Consider the following 18,118-nt stretch of genomic DNA (forward strand, 5'->3'; position numbering starts at 1 on the left):
CTGGGTGGGAGCAGGGGAAATCTACCCTTAGTGACTGGATGGTGTGCGAAGGAAGATCAAACAAAACCATTTAAATGTGACTGCACATGAAATCATTGGTAAAAGAGGAATTGTGTTCTTTAAGAGGTACGGTAGTGCAGGGATTATGAAATTGGAGTAATGAGTTCAGAGTATATGAGATCAAATCTCAACATGGCAGCTTGAGAATTTGAATTTAGTTTTTTAAGAACTTCTGAATGTAGAAAGCTAGGATCAGTTCTGACCATGAAACTGTTGGATTGTTGCAAAAGCCAAACTGCATCCCAAAATATCCTTAAGGGAAGAAACCCACTGTTTTACCTGGTCTGGTTTATAGATGAATGCAGTCCGACATTGACATGATTGACTTTCAAGTGCCCTGTGAATTGGCCTTTGAAGCCATTCTGTTGCATGGAGAAATTCGAAGCATGTCAAGAAGTCTGCCCATCAGCACTCCCTCTAACAATTAGAGATGGACAATAAATGCTGCCTTTGCCAGAAATACCCACATCCCAAGGACGAATAATGATGCAAAAAACACTTATACACAAGATAAAGTGAGTGTAGCCTTTATCCAATAATTAATATTATGTGTACGGTATGTGAATTGGAGCCTTGTGCAAGTAATCCCATTGACCGGCTGTTGCTGTTTCCATTTCTGTTTTTGAATATAAATTCCTTGTGTCACAGAATTTGTGCATTTCCTTTCACTGTCCATGATCGGTGTGTTTGTATGTAAAAGTGAGAATTTTCTTACCCTCAGAGTGAGTGCCCCAATGAACTAATTCCAGCAGCAAGCTTTTTGTGAGTTTTAAAAGAAAGAAGGTTATCATCCACCTGCCGAGCTAAAAATCCTGCCCAAAGTTAGGTTGTGAAATCAGACATGTGGCACAAATCCTATAATGATAACTCTCAGGCTTATGTCAACAGAGTGAAATATAAAGAACTGTTTTCTTTAAACTCCACACTTTTTCAAACTTTAAAGTCCAGCAGAGTTAAATCCCTTGATAGCTTTGGCAGTTCCAATGAGTTTTGCCAGTTCTTTGACAACTTGACAGTTTCAATGAATTGGTGCATTTTTTATGCACAATCATGTCTACTTTTAACAATCCCAAAGGGTAGCTGACCTACCCCAAAGGGTGCCTTACCTCTCCCAAAGTGTGCCTTACAGTCACCAAAAGTATCCTGGGAACCTCTCCAAAGGGGTACCATGGCTATCCAGATGAGGGCCAGATGATGCAAACTGGTGGCAGATATTTGCCCTGTTTTGCACTGGAGGGGTTGAGGGAAGATATTTATGCTTTTCTCTTTCCTGTGGGAGCACGTTAACATGTCCTGCAGGATGGAGCGCGGGACGTAGTGGATCACCTCTCAGCCCCCAATTCCTCCTTCCCCTGCCCCTCATTTTACACCCAAGTCCTCCCTTTACTCCCCAATGTTTCTTTCTATTGAAGCTCCTATGGTAATTTTTAACAATCGGACAGCCAGCCAGCTGATTGTGCCATTGGGTCTCCCGGCCTATTTTGAGGCTGAACCTCATCACCGTGTGGTCACCGGGGATATGGGTGTGAATTATATGTCTCACAAAGCCCTTAGACTGTCTGTTTGACTTTGTAACTTCTTGCTTCAATCAAAACAACTTATTGTTTCCCCAAATCTAATGTCATCTACAAACTTTGATATGCACATAAGCATAAGAAATAGGGGCAGAAGTAGGCCATTTGGTATCTTGAGTCTGCTCCACCATTCAATAAGATCATGGCTGATCTGTTTGTGTTTCGAGTTCCACATTCCCATCTGCCCCTTTGATTCCCTTGCCTAACAAGAATCTATCTAACCCTGCCTCAAAAATATTCAGTGACCCTGCCTCCTGAGGCAAAGTTGCACAACCCTCAGAGAAAAAATTTCCCTGTCCTATAAGGGCAAACCCTAATTTTAAAACAGTGCCCCCCTAGCTCTGGACCCACCCACAAGAGGAAACATCCTTTCGAAGTCCACCTTGTCAGGACTATTCAGGGTCTTATATACTTCAATAAAGTCCCCCTCACTCTTCTAAACTCCAGTGGAAACCAGCCCAGCATGTCCAACCTATCCTCAAAAGACAACTCGTTCATTCCTGCATCCAAGTAATGAATATATATTGTTGAAAAGCAGAGGTTGCAGTACAGATGCCTGGGTGACACCACTTGTCACATTCTAACAGTTCAAGTATGTGCCCTTTATCCCTACTCTCTGTATCTTCTATCTCCCAACCAATTACCAACCTGTGTCACAAGGTTCCCTCTGATTCCATGCGCTTTCATCTTTTCTCATAAGCTCTTGTGTGAAATCCTGTCAGATGCATTCTGGTGGTCCATATAGATAGCATTTGACTCAGTAATTGCGAGGCTCTGTGGATTGTGCTCCAAAGATTTGGATATCCAAGAAACTTCATCACAATCCTGCAATTGCTTCATGATGTTATGAGTGCAAATGTCTTAAGTAGGACACCTGAAACAGTCGCTTTCAAACTCCAGACCAGGGTCAAGCTAGGCTGTGTGATAACCCCCATACTGTTTACAATCTACTTGACATTGGCTATTCACGTTATCAAAGATCAGCAGCTCTCTGGTGTCAGCATTACATATTATCTAGATGAAAAACTCTTTAACCTCAGTTGCCTCCATGCCAAAAGTAAACTGACCATCATAAATATACGATTTGATCAACAGTTTGTGAATGAATGAAGTGCCATTGCCCACTCAGCACCAGATTTGTAAGCCACTCTTGATCTCTTCAATTCTGCACAGAAGAAACTCAGCCTGTCCTTGAATGTTGACAAAATAAAGCTGATATGTGAACCCACACCTGCTCAGCCAAATATTTTACCTTCCATAGATGTTGAAGGAGAGACTGGAATGTGTTGAGCACTTCCCACACCTGGGCAGTTATCTCTCTCAAAAGGCCACCATAGATGAGGAGACCCACAGCAGATCAGCTGTGCCAACACAGCCTTCTACAAACTATGGCAGTGAGTGTTTGATAACAAAGACATCTGCAAGTCAACAGAAGTGCTTGTGCACAGAGCAGTTGTCATCACCACACTCCTGTACTGCGGTGAGACCTGGACTGTGTATCGGCGATACATAAGGGCACTAGAGAAAGTCCATCAGCAATGCCTCTGCCGCATCTTCCAGATTCAATGGGAGGACCATCGAACAGACACAAGTGTCTTTCTTGAAGCCAGGTCCACAAGCATTCAAGCAAAACTGCAAAATCAAGATAAAAGCGAAAAACTGCAGATCCTGCAAAATTAACTTTGATGGGCTGGACACTGTGTCTGAATGGCCAAAAAGAAGCTCGCTTCCAGGTCCTGTTATCCCAACCCACAAATAGCCAATGTTCCGAGAAAGAATAAAGGAAACACTTCAAAGAGGCTCTGAAGTTCTGCTTGAAGTGCAGCAGCACTGACATTAATGACAGAGAGGAGCTTGTTATCAATCACTCAGAATGGCGACAACTTGTCCATCAAGCTGCATCACACTTTGAGTCACAACTTTGAGGCAGAATAGTGGCAGAGGAGGAAGGAAAAGGAAGCAAATTCTGCACTCCAGATCCCACTCCCTCATGGGACGTCCTGCCCCATGTGCCCAAAGATCTGCAGGTCAAGAATCGGCTTGTTCACTCGCATGATGACCCATGGCCAAAACTTACGACCCCGAGTAGACGTCATCCTCGAATTGAGGGACAACCGATGACGATGATAAATAGCATCCCTAAGCACTCCCTATCCACCATGCCAATGACACCCGCCCAAAGTGATATCCGCCACACTGGGTGTGTGGATGGGCCAGTGAGCTTTTCCCACCAGAGACTCCAATGATAACATGAAATATCTCCCATTCTGTATGGTGCACTGTTCCCATCTGACAGGTTGCATGTGAATATCCTATACCTAGCTTTCTTCTGTTCTGTAACAGGGGGCTAGGAGATGCATAGGCAGTGCCAATGTAACACTTCCTTATAAGGAAACTCCTGACCTCCTCAGCATGCGCAGGTGAAATTCAACACCTCATGGAGAATCATTGCTGCATCCTATAGCACTACTGAACCATGACACATTAAACCAACACTGCAGCATTCACTGGTGTGCATTGTAACATAAAATGATACAAAGGACCAATTATTGTTCAAGTTATTATAATTATCTCATGCAATCTTATCTTAATATACAATATGGACATAAAGGAAACTATATCAGTCTTCATTATATTATTGGTTATTAAACCTGCATGCTTTGTTATATTGTTGAATCTTGCAATCTGTACCGAACTGACACATGACAGTTATAATTTTAAAAATGCAGCATTTGTATACCAGAGCCTTACATGCAAAATTTATGACTAATAACATTAAATAAAATATTCAGATATCCATAGCTTTTTAAGTTCATTCATTCATCAGTCTCCTGCAGTGTAGCTGGCGTGAATGTAAATAAGAATAATTACAAGTGGGGATAGAGAGAACGCTGCATAATTCCTATTTTACAAGCTAAACATTTTCATTTGTCATTCAAAGTTACATTGACGTGAATGAAATTGTTATAGAGCTTACTAAACTGTAAGAGGTTACATTTAGAGGCCTATGTGTACATCATCAGCACAGCATAAAGAAGAAAACTACACACCGCTATTGTCTCATAATCCCATTTTTGAGATGGGATGGCAATCTGAGACCCCTCACTTGCCCTCGCAGATGGATGTGAAAGATCCCACAGCACTATTCCAAGGGAGAGCAGGGGCGTTCTGCTCGGTGTCTTTGCCGACATGTAATTCTCAATCACCATCACAAAAACAGAGCATCAAGTCATTGTCACACCCCTGTTGGGGAAGCTGTGCAAAAATTGGCTGCCGCACTTACTACATCGCCACCACAGATGATGGGCTGAATGACCTTCTTTGGTGTTATGAATTTTCTATGAGCCTATGATTACAAAAGTGACTACACCTCAAAAGTACTTCATTGACCGTAAAGGGCTTTCAGGATTTCCTGAGGTCATGAAAAATGTTATGTAAATGCACGTTCTTTGTATGGAAAAGTGCCAGATGATCTGATTTTCTTCCTGATTAATGGTCAGTTCAGAAAATTGCACTTACAGGAGCCGTCTGTTGTTCACATTGGAACAAGTCCAACACCAAGCAGATCTTCAAAAAGTTAAGAGAGGCAGCAGGATTTTCCACTTCACAGAAATCTTTCGCGAACAGCAAAAGGTACATATGATCTGAAGGGAAACCAGGACTACCCATTTGTGATTTACCTGATTACAGCGAGCAAGAAATATTCTCCCATTTGACATTTTATTTGGCCAGTTTCAAGGGGGAGACAATTTGCCACTGAATTGGCACCAAGTGACAGCTGTATTGTTGTTGGCTGTTGTTGCTGAGTTAGCATTACAATGAGATTGTTTTGGATTGAAACCATACAGTATGATTTGTTTGGTGTAAACAGGTTTAAACTATGCACCTCATCCTAAGGATCTGATACCCTCAAATTAAGATTGCTTAGTCTGATTTGTTTCGAATATTGGCAGAATAAAGACAGATCTTATAGCAGGGCTGCTGATTCATCAATAAAGTGGGAGACAACAGTCTTTTTCAGTGAGGAGTGGAAAGTGAGACACATTTTGGTAAATTGTGAAAGGTTATACATGTCAGTTAACAGGGAGAGGGAGGAATATTATGAAAGAACAGGTTTAAATACATGTTCTTTGCAGACAGAACACCACTACCTTCTCAGGTGCAGCTAGGGATGGGCAATAAATGCTGGCCCAGCAAAGCCCTCATAAGACCATAAGACATAGGAGCAGAAATTAGGCCATTCGGCCCATCGAGTCTGCTCTGCCATTCAATCATGGCTGATAAGTTTTTCAACCTCATTCTCCTGCCTTCTCCCCGTAACCTTTGATCCCCTTACCAATCAAGAACCTATCTATCTCGGTCTTGAATACACTCAATGACCTGGCCTCCACAGTCTTCTGTGGCAATGAATTCCGTAGATTCACCACTCTCTGGCTAAAGAAGTTTCTCCTCATCTCTGTTCTAAAAGGTCTTCCCTTTACTCATCCCGTGAATGAATAAAAAAAAATGTGTACACATTTCACCTGTTTCAACTAAACAAAATAAATGACAGCTATTCGTTGATTCATTTCTTAGGGCAATGCCTTTACCAATCAGGGTCAAGCTGCCTGGTTTAAATTTCAAACAATACTTGGCAGTTAACTGTCAGTCACCATCGCTGCTGCATTCTCCATGGCAACACCACTTGCCACCCAATGAACACTCTCTTCATATACAGCCTAAATTATCATTTTCCCATTTTATTGGTAATCCTGTGAGTGTCCTGATGAGTGCAAGGTGAAAAGCTTCAGCATGTCGCTTTTTTTTTAAGCCATGTTCAGGCTTAAATTTTCTTTGGGCAAACCCCATACTGTCACTTTTGCAAGTCAGACGCTGTAATGTCCTGTACAAACATGTGACATTTCACATCCACCATTTCTTCTTCAAAGGCAAAGTTTCTGAAGTATTTCGTAAAGTGGTCACCTCTCGAAGGAAGGTTTCCTTTGTTAAAAGAAAAATACTGCGGATGCTGGAAAGCTGAAACAAAAACAGAAAATTCTGGAAAACTCAGCAGGTCTGAAGAAGAGCCATAAGGACTCGAAGCGGTAACTCTGTCTTTCTCTCCACAGATGCTGTTAGACCTGCTGAGTTTTTCCAGCATTTTCTGTTTTTGTTTAAGGTTTCTTTTGTGTTTGTTTTTCCTTCTATGGTCCATATTTTGCACTCATCAGTCTGAAAAGCATTGGTCTTGGGGAAAGGAACATTTTTGTCACTTATTTCCCCAGATCTGTATTGTGTAGTTGTACACCAGAGTAGTAAAGCCAGGAGCACAATTAAAGCTCCCTGTACTGTGCCTAAAATGTCTTAATCCCAACTTCAGAAGAGCAACCATTCCCTCCAGCCCTTACAGCACTTACTTACAATTCCACCTATTACACCAACCGTTTTTGGCATCTCCAAGTGAGGTTTTGAATTTCCTGCCAAAGGAGTATAACTTCATAGAGTCACAGAGTCGTTATGGCACACACAGAGAGGGCATTTTCCCCATCAAGTCTGTGTTGGCTGTTGAATGATCCAGTCAGTCCCATTCCCCTGCTCTATCCCCATATCCCCGCAAGTTTATTTCCCTCCGGTGCCCATCCAATTTCCTTTTGAAATAATTGATTGTCTCTGTTTCCATCACCCTCGAGGGCAGTGAGGCCCAGGTCAATACTACTCGTTCTGTAAAAAAAAAAGGTTCTTCCTCACATCCCCCACTGCATTTCTTGCTCAAAACCTTAAACCTGTGTCCCCTTGTCCTTGTACGATCAGTCAAGGCAGAAAAAGAAAAGCTGTTCCCATTATCTAAACCTGTCATAATCTTGTACACCTCTGCTTTGCTCCAAGGAGAACAACTTCAACTTCACCTTGAATTGAATAGAAGAAAAAAATTGAGCAAAGTGCTTAAGGAGCTGACACTTCTCTTTTGTCTGCTCTGTACCATTGCCAAGATGAAGTTGTATTCCAATGTCTCCAGCAGTTGTGTATTTGTTTTACCTGGGTTACATTCTTGCTATTTTGGTTCCCATCTCTGAGACAGTCTGGGACAAATGTGAACTCAAGCCCATTAGATGAGAGGCCAATGCTTCACTCAGACACCCGCTAGTTCAGAAAATATATATTGATATCATTGCCACAAATTCAGGCCCATGGCACAACTGATCCCTTTAGCGACAAAATTCCCTTCACATTTTTCTTTCATAATGTTAACTCAAAATCTGATGATTTTATTATCCTAAATATTATAAAGTTCATTCACATGGTCTTGAATTCGAATCAATCCACAACGTCCATCCAGTAATGGCTTAAGAGCTTCAGAACAGAAGGCTATTGTACTTTTGAGATCATATGGTTAAGATTCATATACATGCCTACATTACTGACGATCAATAACTATGGATGGTATTTTACGTGAGGGCCGTGGAACCAACTCACCAGCCACAATGTTGGGCCAAGCCTGCTTCCATAGCCCCTGGAAGCTATGATGCTCAGGTGGGATGTCTCGCCTCCAAGAGCTTTTGGCCATTTAGCATGCTGGTGGGCCCTCAGTCCCAGCAGCGCCACTGGGAGTGGTGGCCACTGCTGGGACTGGAGGCAGTCCCCAGAGCCAGGAAGAAGGAGGCTTGGAGAAGTGGTAAATGGAATTGGGGCTTGCGGGGGCCAATCAGGCAGGCCCGGGTGATACGGGGAGGGAATGGAATGTAGGGGCGGAGTTTGTCTTCCATGGAGGGCGTGGGGAGACTTCCATGGTCCACAGGGTGCCAATCAGGGGGTATTCCCCCACCGAGCCCTCAGGGAGGCTGCCAGTTTTAACTGGATACCGTCCCCAGTGGCAAAGTGCACATCCGCCATTGATATTTTAGTGGTGGCAGGAAGAGGCCCTGAAGTGGCCACTCAAGAGCTTCAATTGATCTAAGGATGGGTGGGCTGCCCGCCACCTACACCTCTGCTGGTAAAATACCAGTGGAGGCGGGAAGGCGATGGGCATAGCAACCACACCCCCCCCAACAACCCACCTGATTTTACACCCTCCAGCCACCTCCCAGTTCGCCCTCAGGAGGGATGGGGGTTAAAATTCTGGCCTATAATGCATGCACTTTGCAACACAAGGAATTACCAACTGGCCAGCAGCATGGCCTTCAGGCAGTGGCTTCAACACAAGCTCTTGCCAACCTCTTAAAATATTTCCATTTTCCAATAGCCTTTCGTGGTGATCAGTAGTTGTGCATTTACTTCAGGCCTTGTTACATTATTATACTATGATGTTGTATTAGCTGAAACTTCATGTATTCTCCCAGTTTATTTAGTTTCTGTTTTGCTTCAGCTATACAAAGCCCTGATTAGACTGCACCTCGAGTACTGTGAGTGGTTCTGGTCACCACACACAAGGAAGGATATATTGGTTGCTTTGGAGGAAGTGAAGTGTAGATTTGCTGTAATGATACTGGGACTCTTAGGGTTAAATTACAAGGAGAAATTGTACAAACTAGGGTTAATGCCCTGGAATTAAGAAGGCTAAGAGGTGGTTTTATCAAAGTTTTCAAGATATTAAGGGGAAAAGATAGCTAGAGAGAAACTATTTCTGCCGGTTGAGGAATCTAGGATTAGGGGGGGCAGAGTCTGAGAATTAGAACCAGCCCTTTCTGGACTGCAATTAGGAAATGCTTCTTCACACAAGGGGTGGGATGTTCAGGTCCCACCCGCTGCAGGAATCGAGGCAGGTGGGATGGAAAATTTGACGGACCAGCAAAAGGTCCGCGGAGGGGAGGGGGGAGGGGGTGGGGGAGGGGGGGTGCATTTCCAGTCCCATGGCGGGCGGGGCAGGAAAATTCTGCCCAATGTGTGGTAGAAGTTTGGATCTCCCTTCAACAAACGGCAACTGGTGGAAGATCAATGGTTAATTTTAAATCTGAGATTGATAGTGCAACAACAAAATCTTGCATTTATATAGTAGCTTTAACATGAAAAAAGTCCCAAGGAGAAAACAGAAGCTGACCCAGAGAAGGAGATATTAAGAGGGTTGACTGAAGGGTTGGGTCTCAAGGAGGATCTGAAAGAAGGGGAAAAGCAGAGTGGTTTAGGGGGAAATTCCATAGTGTGGTACTGGATGGCTGAATGCATGGCTGACAATAGCAAAACAAAGGAAGGAGGGCAGAGTCAAATAATAAAAGATTTTGGGGAAGGGTTGGGGGTGAGGTGGGTGGGCTGTAGGGCCAGAGGATAGTACAACAATTAAAAGGGATGAGACCATGAATTTAGGGATTTCCCGAGAAGGCATTGGCAGTGGCAAATTTCACTGGGACGCCTAATGAACCTAATTTACCTCTGTGCAAGTGGATGGTTGTTGAATGGGTTAACATGGGGCCCAAATTGTGTGGAATCTCAAGATGAACATAGTTCACAAATCTAGCTCTTCCCCCCTCAACAAAAACACAAGTGTAAAGCAATTTTCATAAATATATCCCTGTATATTTGAATGCTCTTTTGATCTTTGGCTGTAAAGCGCTTTGAGACGTCCGGTGTTTGTGAAAAGTGCTATATAAATACAAATCTTTCTTTCTGAATCTGCCATGCTCACTGTGCCCATGAAATCTCAACCTTTGAAATGTGCCAAGATTGGAAGCCAAGTCTAGAACAGACACAGCCGCCAGTTTTGGAATTCCAGAGTCACAATATTCTTCTCCAGGAATTTTGACATTTATGTGTGCATAAGAGATTTTATGATGCTACATCAGTGTTGAATAGTGCTTTCTTTTGCCATGATTTCATTGAGTTTTTTTTTAAACAGTTAACTTTTACATAAGTTCACAGAACAGGAAAGTAAAACAAAATGTTGGCACCAGCTTCTAAAGATTGGGGAGACTGGTGGAATACTGCAGTGCTAATTACTGCTGTTTAGTGTCTGACTTCAGTAATTCTTGCTCAGGAGAATGCAAAGGAAGAAAAATGAACATTGAATAATACCAATAGATTTGAATTCTCCTCTACAATGTCAAGCGTCTCACTTTAGTAATTCAGCAGTAAAACATGCTTTATTGTTTTCTAGCAGTTTATATATCATATATATGTGCTATTGCTTTCTCTTATGTGCGATACAATAGATAGCCACCGAATGTTGTCACGGGTGGAAACTTTGCTGGAATTAAGCCTGATGCCAATCTTAACCAAACGTTTTGCCCGTAGTTTAGTTCCAGCATTGCATCACCTGTCACAGCTCTGCTGCCAGAGACTCCACTGTCGGTATCTTCAGACTGAAAGGCGAGCTTATCCACTCCATCAACCACCAGGTATCCAGACAAGCGTGGGCTGGAAGACTCAATGGTGTATTCAAAAACATAAACGCCAAGGTAAGGAATCAAAAACTTCCCACTTCCGGGTGCGTAGGAAGCACCATAATTGACATAGAGATGGTTAAATTTGATTGCACCAGCACTTTTCATCTCGTAAGTGTGTGCTACGAAGAATGTCACCATTGGGGCGTATCTGTAAGATCCTCTCGAGAAATCTAACAAAGAATTCAAAGGAAAGTCAGGTGAATGATTTGATAACAACGAAGAGACTGTCCTTGAGGTATTAAATGCTTTCACTATCCATCGTTATTGTAACATTAAACTGCTGCAATGTGTAAGCATTCTTCACAGCTATGATAGTCAGCAATAAATCAATAGAGAATTCAGGAGGAACTTCTTTACCCAGGTTAGAATTTTTTTATTCATTCACAGCATGTGTCATCACTGGCTAGGACCTTCTTAAATGCTGTTTGAGAATCAACCACATTGCTGTGGATCTGGAGTCATACGTAGGCCAGACCAGGTAGGGATGGCAGATTACCCTTCTCTCCCTGAAGGAAATTAGTGAACCAGATGGGTTTGTTATGACAATCAACAATGATTTTATGGTCATCATTTGAGTTTTATTAGATTCAATTTCCATCATCTGCCATGGTGGGATTCAAACCCAGGTCCCCAGAGACCCCTGCCCTCTTGATTACTAGTCTAGTGACAACACCACTACACCACCAATGCAGAGCTTGCTATCATATGGAATAGTTACAATGAATAGAATGGATGCATTTCAGGGGAAACTTGATAAAGACATGAGGGTGAAGGGAGTAGAAGGGTATGCTGATGGAGTTAGATCAAGAGAGGTGAGAGGAAGCTCATGCGGTGGATAAACATCGTCACGGATTAATTGGGCAGAATGGTCTGCTGTAAACTCGATCTAAGTTTTTTGACTGCAGCAACTAGAGCGTCCTCTAATTCTAAAGTCAAATTTAAGGCAGAGGTACCAGGGTTAAATGGTAACTTAATCGCAGTGAGCAGCAACTCCCTGCCACTGGGTTGGGAAGAAGAAGATCTAAATTTCAAGTAACAGGCAAAAACCTTTGACCTCAGCCACTCACCATCATGAGGGAAACTTTGCTATATGTGTAAAATGGCAAATTGCTTGAGCAGAAGCTCATTTTGCTCCTTCTTGTGACTTCAGTTTTAAAGGGGCAAGCAATCCGGATTTAACTTTTTTTACACATTGGACCCAAATGTATGCTTTGGAACATGGTCTGATTCCTAGGTTGGTGCAGCTTCAGCCTGCTCTGCACAAACCCCATGTATAATCTCGCTTGGCCAAAGGAACTAGTAGGAAACCGCGTCAAGAGTGGTCTCCCTGTTGACCAAGTTAAAGTGAAATGATTTCACTTTGATTCTTTTGACAAATGTTTGAAGTGATGCTATTGCAAAAACTAACACAAAGCAGGTTCCACGATTACTGCCAAGTTACCCCAAATAAGCTTCACTTTGTTTAGAAGTGTAAGAACGGAGGGTAAAACTTTGGTTCGGCTCCTGACAGAATTCTGGCTTCCAGCTCAGAAGGCTGAGTCCAAGCGCCACTCCAAGATGTAAGTGTATAATCTGTGTTGACACTTTAGTAGTGTACTGAAGGATTGCCACATTGTTGGAAGTGCCTCCTTTCAAATGAGATGTTAAATTAAAGCCCTCTGTGCCTGCTCAGGGAAACATAAAGGATCCCATGGCACTGTTTGAAAACCAGGAATTTCTCCCAGTAACCTGAAAATCACTCACCCCTTAATCATTACCATCAATAGCTGATAAATTCATCATTTATCTCATTTATTGTTTGTGGGACTTCAGTCTGTAAATTAGCTGCAATGTTTGCTTACATCAAAGTGGCTACACTCCAGAAGTAAAGTGCTTTAAGATGTTGAGGGCTGTAAAAACAGTCTACAAATACACATGCTTTTTTCCTTATATGAGGTTTCTGAAAGGTCACTGACTGCCAAGAAATAAATGGATCACTGCTGTGAGCAACTCTGAGCTAATATCCTAAGCCCAACCAACAAATTTCTTCTAACAATTTGAAGAAGCCTTTGTATCATTTGAGAAGTTTGGTCCTGAGCAATGCTGGGCTTAGATTCACTTCATAGTTTAATTGAGTACTATCATTAAGTATCCATACCACCCAAATTTTCAACAAGTCCTATTTCTTCAAATCTGAATGGCAGGTGGTTATCTTGAAATGTTGAGATGTAGGCTCATTGAATCATTTTTGGTGTATATATTCTGATTTAAAATACATATGCAATGGAGCAATTTGGGAAAACATAGAAAGATTTCAGTCTGAATACTTGTGAGGAGACAGTTCCTCCAGGAAATGCAGCCAGAGCCAAGTTAATGCAATATGGACTGCTCAGCTGTTCTAGCAGGGTGGTGGGGTGTGGAGGAAGATTTGGAAAAACAATAGTGGTAGGAGATTCTATAGTTGAGGAGCCAACTAGCATAGATGGCTAGCATGGGTATCAGATTAATGCCAACAGCATGGTGTTTGAGCCCCTTCCTGGCTGAGGTAGACTCAGGGACCTGCCTTCTCTCCCCACCCATCGTAAAAAATCATGCTAATTTGCACCGTTTGATGAATAATCGCCAAGGACATGCCTTCAGGCAGAGAACTGAAGAAGAAGATTCTATAGTTAGGGGAACAGATTGGTGTTCCTCTTGCAAAGGGGCAACATGAACTTGACAGGTTGAATGGCTTCCTTCTGTGCTGTAATAATTCAATGATTCTATGAATCCAGTCCATAATAAGTAATTTGGATTTGGGACTCCCATAATTAAAAGTGAAACTGGAGGAAGAAATTGGTTAGGGCCCATTTTCGGGTGCAGAGCCAATGGTGCGTGTTAATGAATTGGGTGATTAATTGTATTCAGGTAACTGACATTAAATGGGTGTTCACATGTGCTAATATTTATAGAAGCAGACTGAAGCTCTGGATTTTGGATTGGAGGTGGACGATATGCAATGTCTGTATCTCTAAATAAAGGCTTGTAAGTGTGTAAAGACTAGACTCCAGTTTCATCCTTCACTGTCTGGCTACCTGAGTTAGAACAGTTCGTGTCCCAAGTGGGAAGTCTATGCCTCACCTGAAATTGAACTTCAGATCTCATTTCAATAAATTGGACATTTAAGTCCATGGATGAGGAGGACAATGGGGGGGACCAGATGATTATGAGCTGGCTGTGTCCCTCAGGGCTGCTGCAGAACCGACAGGAGCTCTCCCAGCTCAACCTCAAACTCTTTAAAAAAAAAACCTGTTTTTGGGTCACTGCCCACTGTTTAGCCACAGCAATCGCTGAAGATTCCTGAGGACATAAAACGTAGTAGAGGGAGATCTTAGAAATGGTGTTAGACCTTTATTTACATTTATAAGGAGCTTGTTTTAGGCAGCTGGCAGGACACTAAAGGATCATCAAACATGTCTTGGACTGCAAGGCATTGCCCTTAAATTGTTACTTAAACTTTTTCCAGGAAACAGGTGCAACAAAGATTAATTTCTCCTCTTCCCCACTCTCCCCCACACTACCCCAGGGTGTTGTGCAAGCGACAGACTAAGTCATTGTATAATATCTGTTCTATGCATATACAATGTCACATTATTAGGATCACTATATCATCATATTTCTCTGTCCTCCTGTCATTGGCTACAACTTATGTTTCAGTGCTCAATTTTCTGACCGGCTTAGAATCCAGAATTCCATTATCCTGATTTTCTTTGGAAGGGATAGGCAGTTAATGTGTCCCCAGTTGCAATCACTCTCATTATTTTTCAGATACCACTGACTCAGATGGGACCATAATTTCCTTGGTGATTTAGATTTGCAACTGCATGCACCTAAAATGATTTTTTACCCACGAGTATAAGAAGCTGTTAATCCAAAGTGTAGCTGGCAACGTAAGGATAGCAATTACAGTCTGTTATGTTATCATACAATTTTCGGTACTCACAGAACCAAGTCATCCCTTTGCCATTTTATTGGAGGTCTTAAACTTTTAAAAAACAGTTGCATTAATGGTGCCATTAAAATATTAGAGCAAGATGTGATACAGATGCATTAATTATACAAAGAAAGGAAGGACTTTTATTTATGTAGTGTCTTTCACATCCTTAGTATGTTCAAAAGTCCTTCACCAAAACAAAACAACCTGCATTTGGGGAAATATTCACAGCCATGTAAGTATTTTTAAAGTGTAGTTGTTGTAATTCGGGTAAACACATAAGCAAAATCCTTTTACCAATAATCAGATAAAGGACCAGCTAATCTGTTTTAGTGATGATGGTTGAGGGATAAATGTTGACCAGGACAATGCTCTTCTTTAAATAACACCATGGGATCTTTTACATCTCTTTTAAAAGGCAGCACTTGTGACAGTGCAGCACTCTCTCAGCACTTCACTAAAGTGTCAGCATGGATTTAGTTTTACTTATTCATGGAATGTGGCCATCGTTGGCAATGTCAGCATTTATTGCCAATTCCTAATTGCCCTTAAGAAGGTGATGCCATTTTTATGAACCGCTGCAGTCCGCGCGGTGTAAGTATACCCACCCTGATGTTAGGGAGGGAATTCCAGGATTTTGACCCAGCGCTGATGAAGGAACAACGATACACTTCTAAGTCAAAGTGCTGTGTGACTTGAAGGGTAACTTGTGAGTGGTGGTGTTCCCATGCGCCTGCTCCCCGTGTCCTTCTCGGTGGTAGGGGTCATGGATTTTTAAGGTGCTGTCAAAGAAGCATTGGTGAGTTGTTGCAGCACATCTTGTAGATGGCACACACTGCAAAGTGTGCTGATGGTGGAGGAAGTGAATGATTGAGATAAGGTAGGTGGGTTGGCAATCAAGCAGGCTGTTTTGTTCTGGTTTGTGTCAAGCTTCTTGAATGTTTTAGCAGCTGTGCTCGTCCAGGCAAGTGGAGATACTCCATCACACTCCGGACTTATGTCTTGTGTTAAGGCTTTGGGGGGGCAGGGGGGTGTTTTGGGTGTTGGATTGGTGGTGGTCAGAAGGCTATTTCCTTGCCATAGAATTATCAGCCTCTGATCTACTCTTGTAGCCACAGTATTTATATGGCTGGTCCAGTTAGGTTTCTAGTCAATGGTGACTGACAGCCAGGATGTTGATGATGGGGGACATCACTGCAGGAGTTCCTCAGGGTGGTGTCCTAGGCCCAACCATCTTCAGCTGCTTCATCTATGACCTGCCTTCCATCGAAGGTCAGAAATGGGGATGTTTGCTGATGATTGCACAATGTTCAGCACCATTCATGACTCCTCAAACACTGAAGCAGTCCATGTGCAAATGCAGCAAGACCTGGACAACATCCAGGCTTAGGCTGACAAGTAGCAAGTAACATTTGTGCCACACAAGTGCCAGGCAATGACCACCTCCAACAAGAGAAAATCTAACCATTGCCCCTTGACATCCAATGACACTACCATTGCTGAATCTCCCACTATCAACATCCTGGGGGTTACCATTGACCAGAAATTGAACTGGCTAGCCATATAAATACTGTGGCTACAAGAGCAGGTCAGAAGCTAGGAATCCCACGATGAGTAACTCACATCCTGACACCCCAAAGCCTGTCCACAATCTACAATGCACAGGTCAGAGTGTGAGGGAATACTCTCCCCTTGCCTGGGTGAGTGCAGCTCGAACAACACTACAGAAGCTTGACACTATCCAGGACAAAGCAGCCCACTTGATTGGCACCCCATCCATGACCATTCACTCCCTTCACCACCAACACACAGTAACAGCAGTGTGTACCATCTACAGGATATACTGTAGAAATTCACCAAGGCTCCTTAGACATCACCTTCCAAACCCATGACAGCTACCATCTAGAAGAACAAGAGCAGCAGATAAATGGGAAAACCACCATCTGCAAGTTCCCCTCCAAGCCACTCAGCATCCTGACTTGGAAATATATCGCTGTTCCTTCACTGTCGCTGGGTCAAAATCCTGGAACTCCCTCCCTAATAGCAATGTGGGCGTACCTATACCACAGGGACTGTGGCGGTTCCAGAAGGCAGCTCACCACCACCTTCTCAAGGGCAGTTAGGGATGGCAATGTATGCTGCCCTAGCCAGCAAAGCCCACATCCTGTGAATGAATGAAAAAAAAAGTCAAGAGGGAGTTGTTAGACCTCAGAGAATTTGAAGCCAAATACTACTGTGTTATGAGAATTTCAATTTGGTTTAAAAAACTGATGAAGGGGTGAGCTTGAAAAACCCAATCAGTTCACTAATGTCTTTTAGAGGAAGTCAACCTGCCATCCTTAACTCAGTCGCACTGCATTAGATCAAGATGACTCTTTTGTCTGTTTGTCCAGCAAAGTTCATTAGCTTTTCTCAGTTCTGGTTTTGCATATATTTATGGAATTTAAATGCTAATCACTGAATGTTTCTTTTTGGAAGGGTTGGGGAGGATGTGGGAGGAGAGAATCCAAATTTGAATACAAATGTTGAAAATTGGAAAGTTCAGAATCAGCAATGTCAATGTTACTAATTGTGCATTAGGAATAAATTGAATACAGGGTCGAGCACCTCCAATTCGGTTACCCGAAAACCGGCAGTGTTCAAACACTGGACATTTTTAGAGATCTTTACTGATTGAGCCATTGCACACTGGGTTTAGTCTGCTTGAAAAATGCTTGCCCAGATGAATGTCCATAAAGAAAACAATAAATCAATTTGAGTCAAGCAATTTGAGTAACCGGAAATTTTTGAAATGGCGCTGGTCAGGCACTGTACAGGTTGAGCCACGCTCTGGGTTTGTTTTAACTTAGAGCACGAGGAGTCAATTGTTGCTTACTCTCTCTGATCCTGATTGGCTACACGCCGTCAAAATGTAAAAAGCAAGACACAAACTGCCAACTAAAGATCGACATTGCGTGAGAAGTGGATGAAAAGCTGATACATTGAACTCCATGTGCGAACCTATTGCATGATAACAGAAAGAGTTAATTTGAATGACACGCTGGGAAAATCTGAAATCTGGCAGGGTCTCAGCCCCGAGGGTGCCGAATTTGGGTACTGTACCTGTATCTTGAATAATTTGCTTCAGGATGTGAACAAAATGCTGAATTAATAAAATGGAAAAATGTTGTCTAAAATTT

The 18,118-nt window shown here is 42.6% G+C and overlaps 1 protein-coding gene across 1 annotated transcript in view; it reads right to left on the reverse strand.

The window, feature by feature from the left end:
* Positions 1-10,665: 10,665 nt before the first annotated feature.
* Positions 10,666-18,118, reverse strand: part of LOC144699769 (multimerin-1-like) — a 62,278-nt gene continuing 54,825 nt past the window's right edge. The window contains exon 8 of the mRNA XM_078571029.1: positions 10,666-11,157. Coding sequence (XP_078427155.1) covers positions 10,736-11,157 — 422 coding nt within the window. The 3' untranslated portion in view covers positions 10,666-10,735. The remainder of the gene's footprint in view (positions 11,158-18,118) is intronic.

Source organism: Cetorhinus maximus, chromosome 1 (assembly GCF_964194155.1).
Source record: "Cetorhinus maximus chromosome 1, sCetMax3.hap1.1, whole genome shotgun sequence".
Taxonomy (NCBI): Eukaryota; Metazoa; Chordata; class Chondrichthyes; order Lamniformes; family Cetorhinidae; genus Cetorhinus; species Cetorhinus maximus.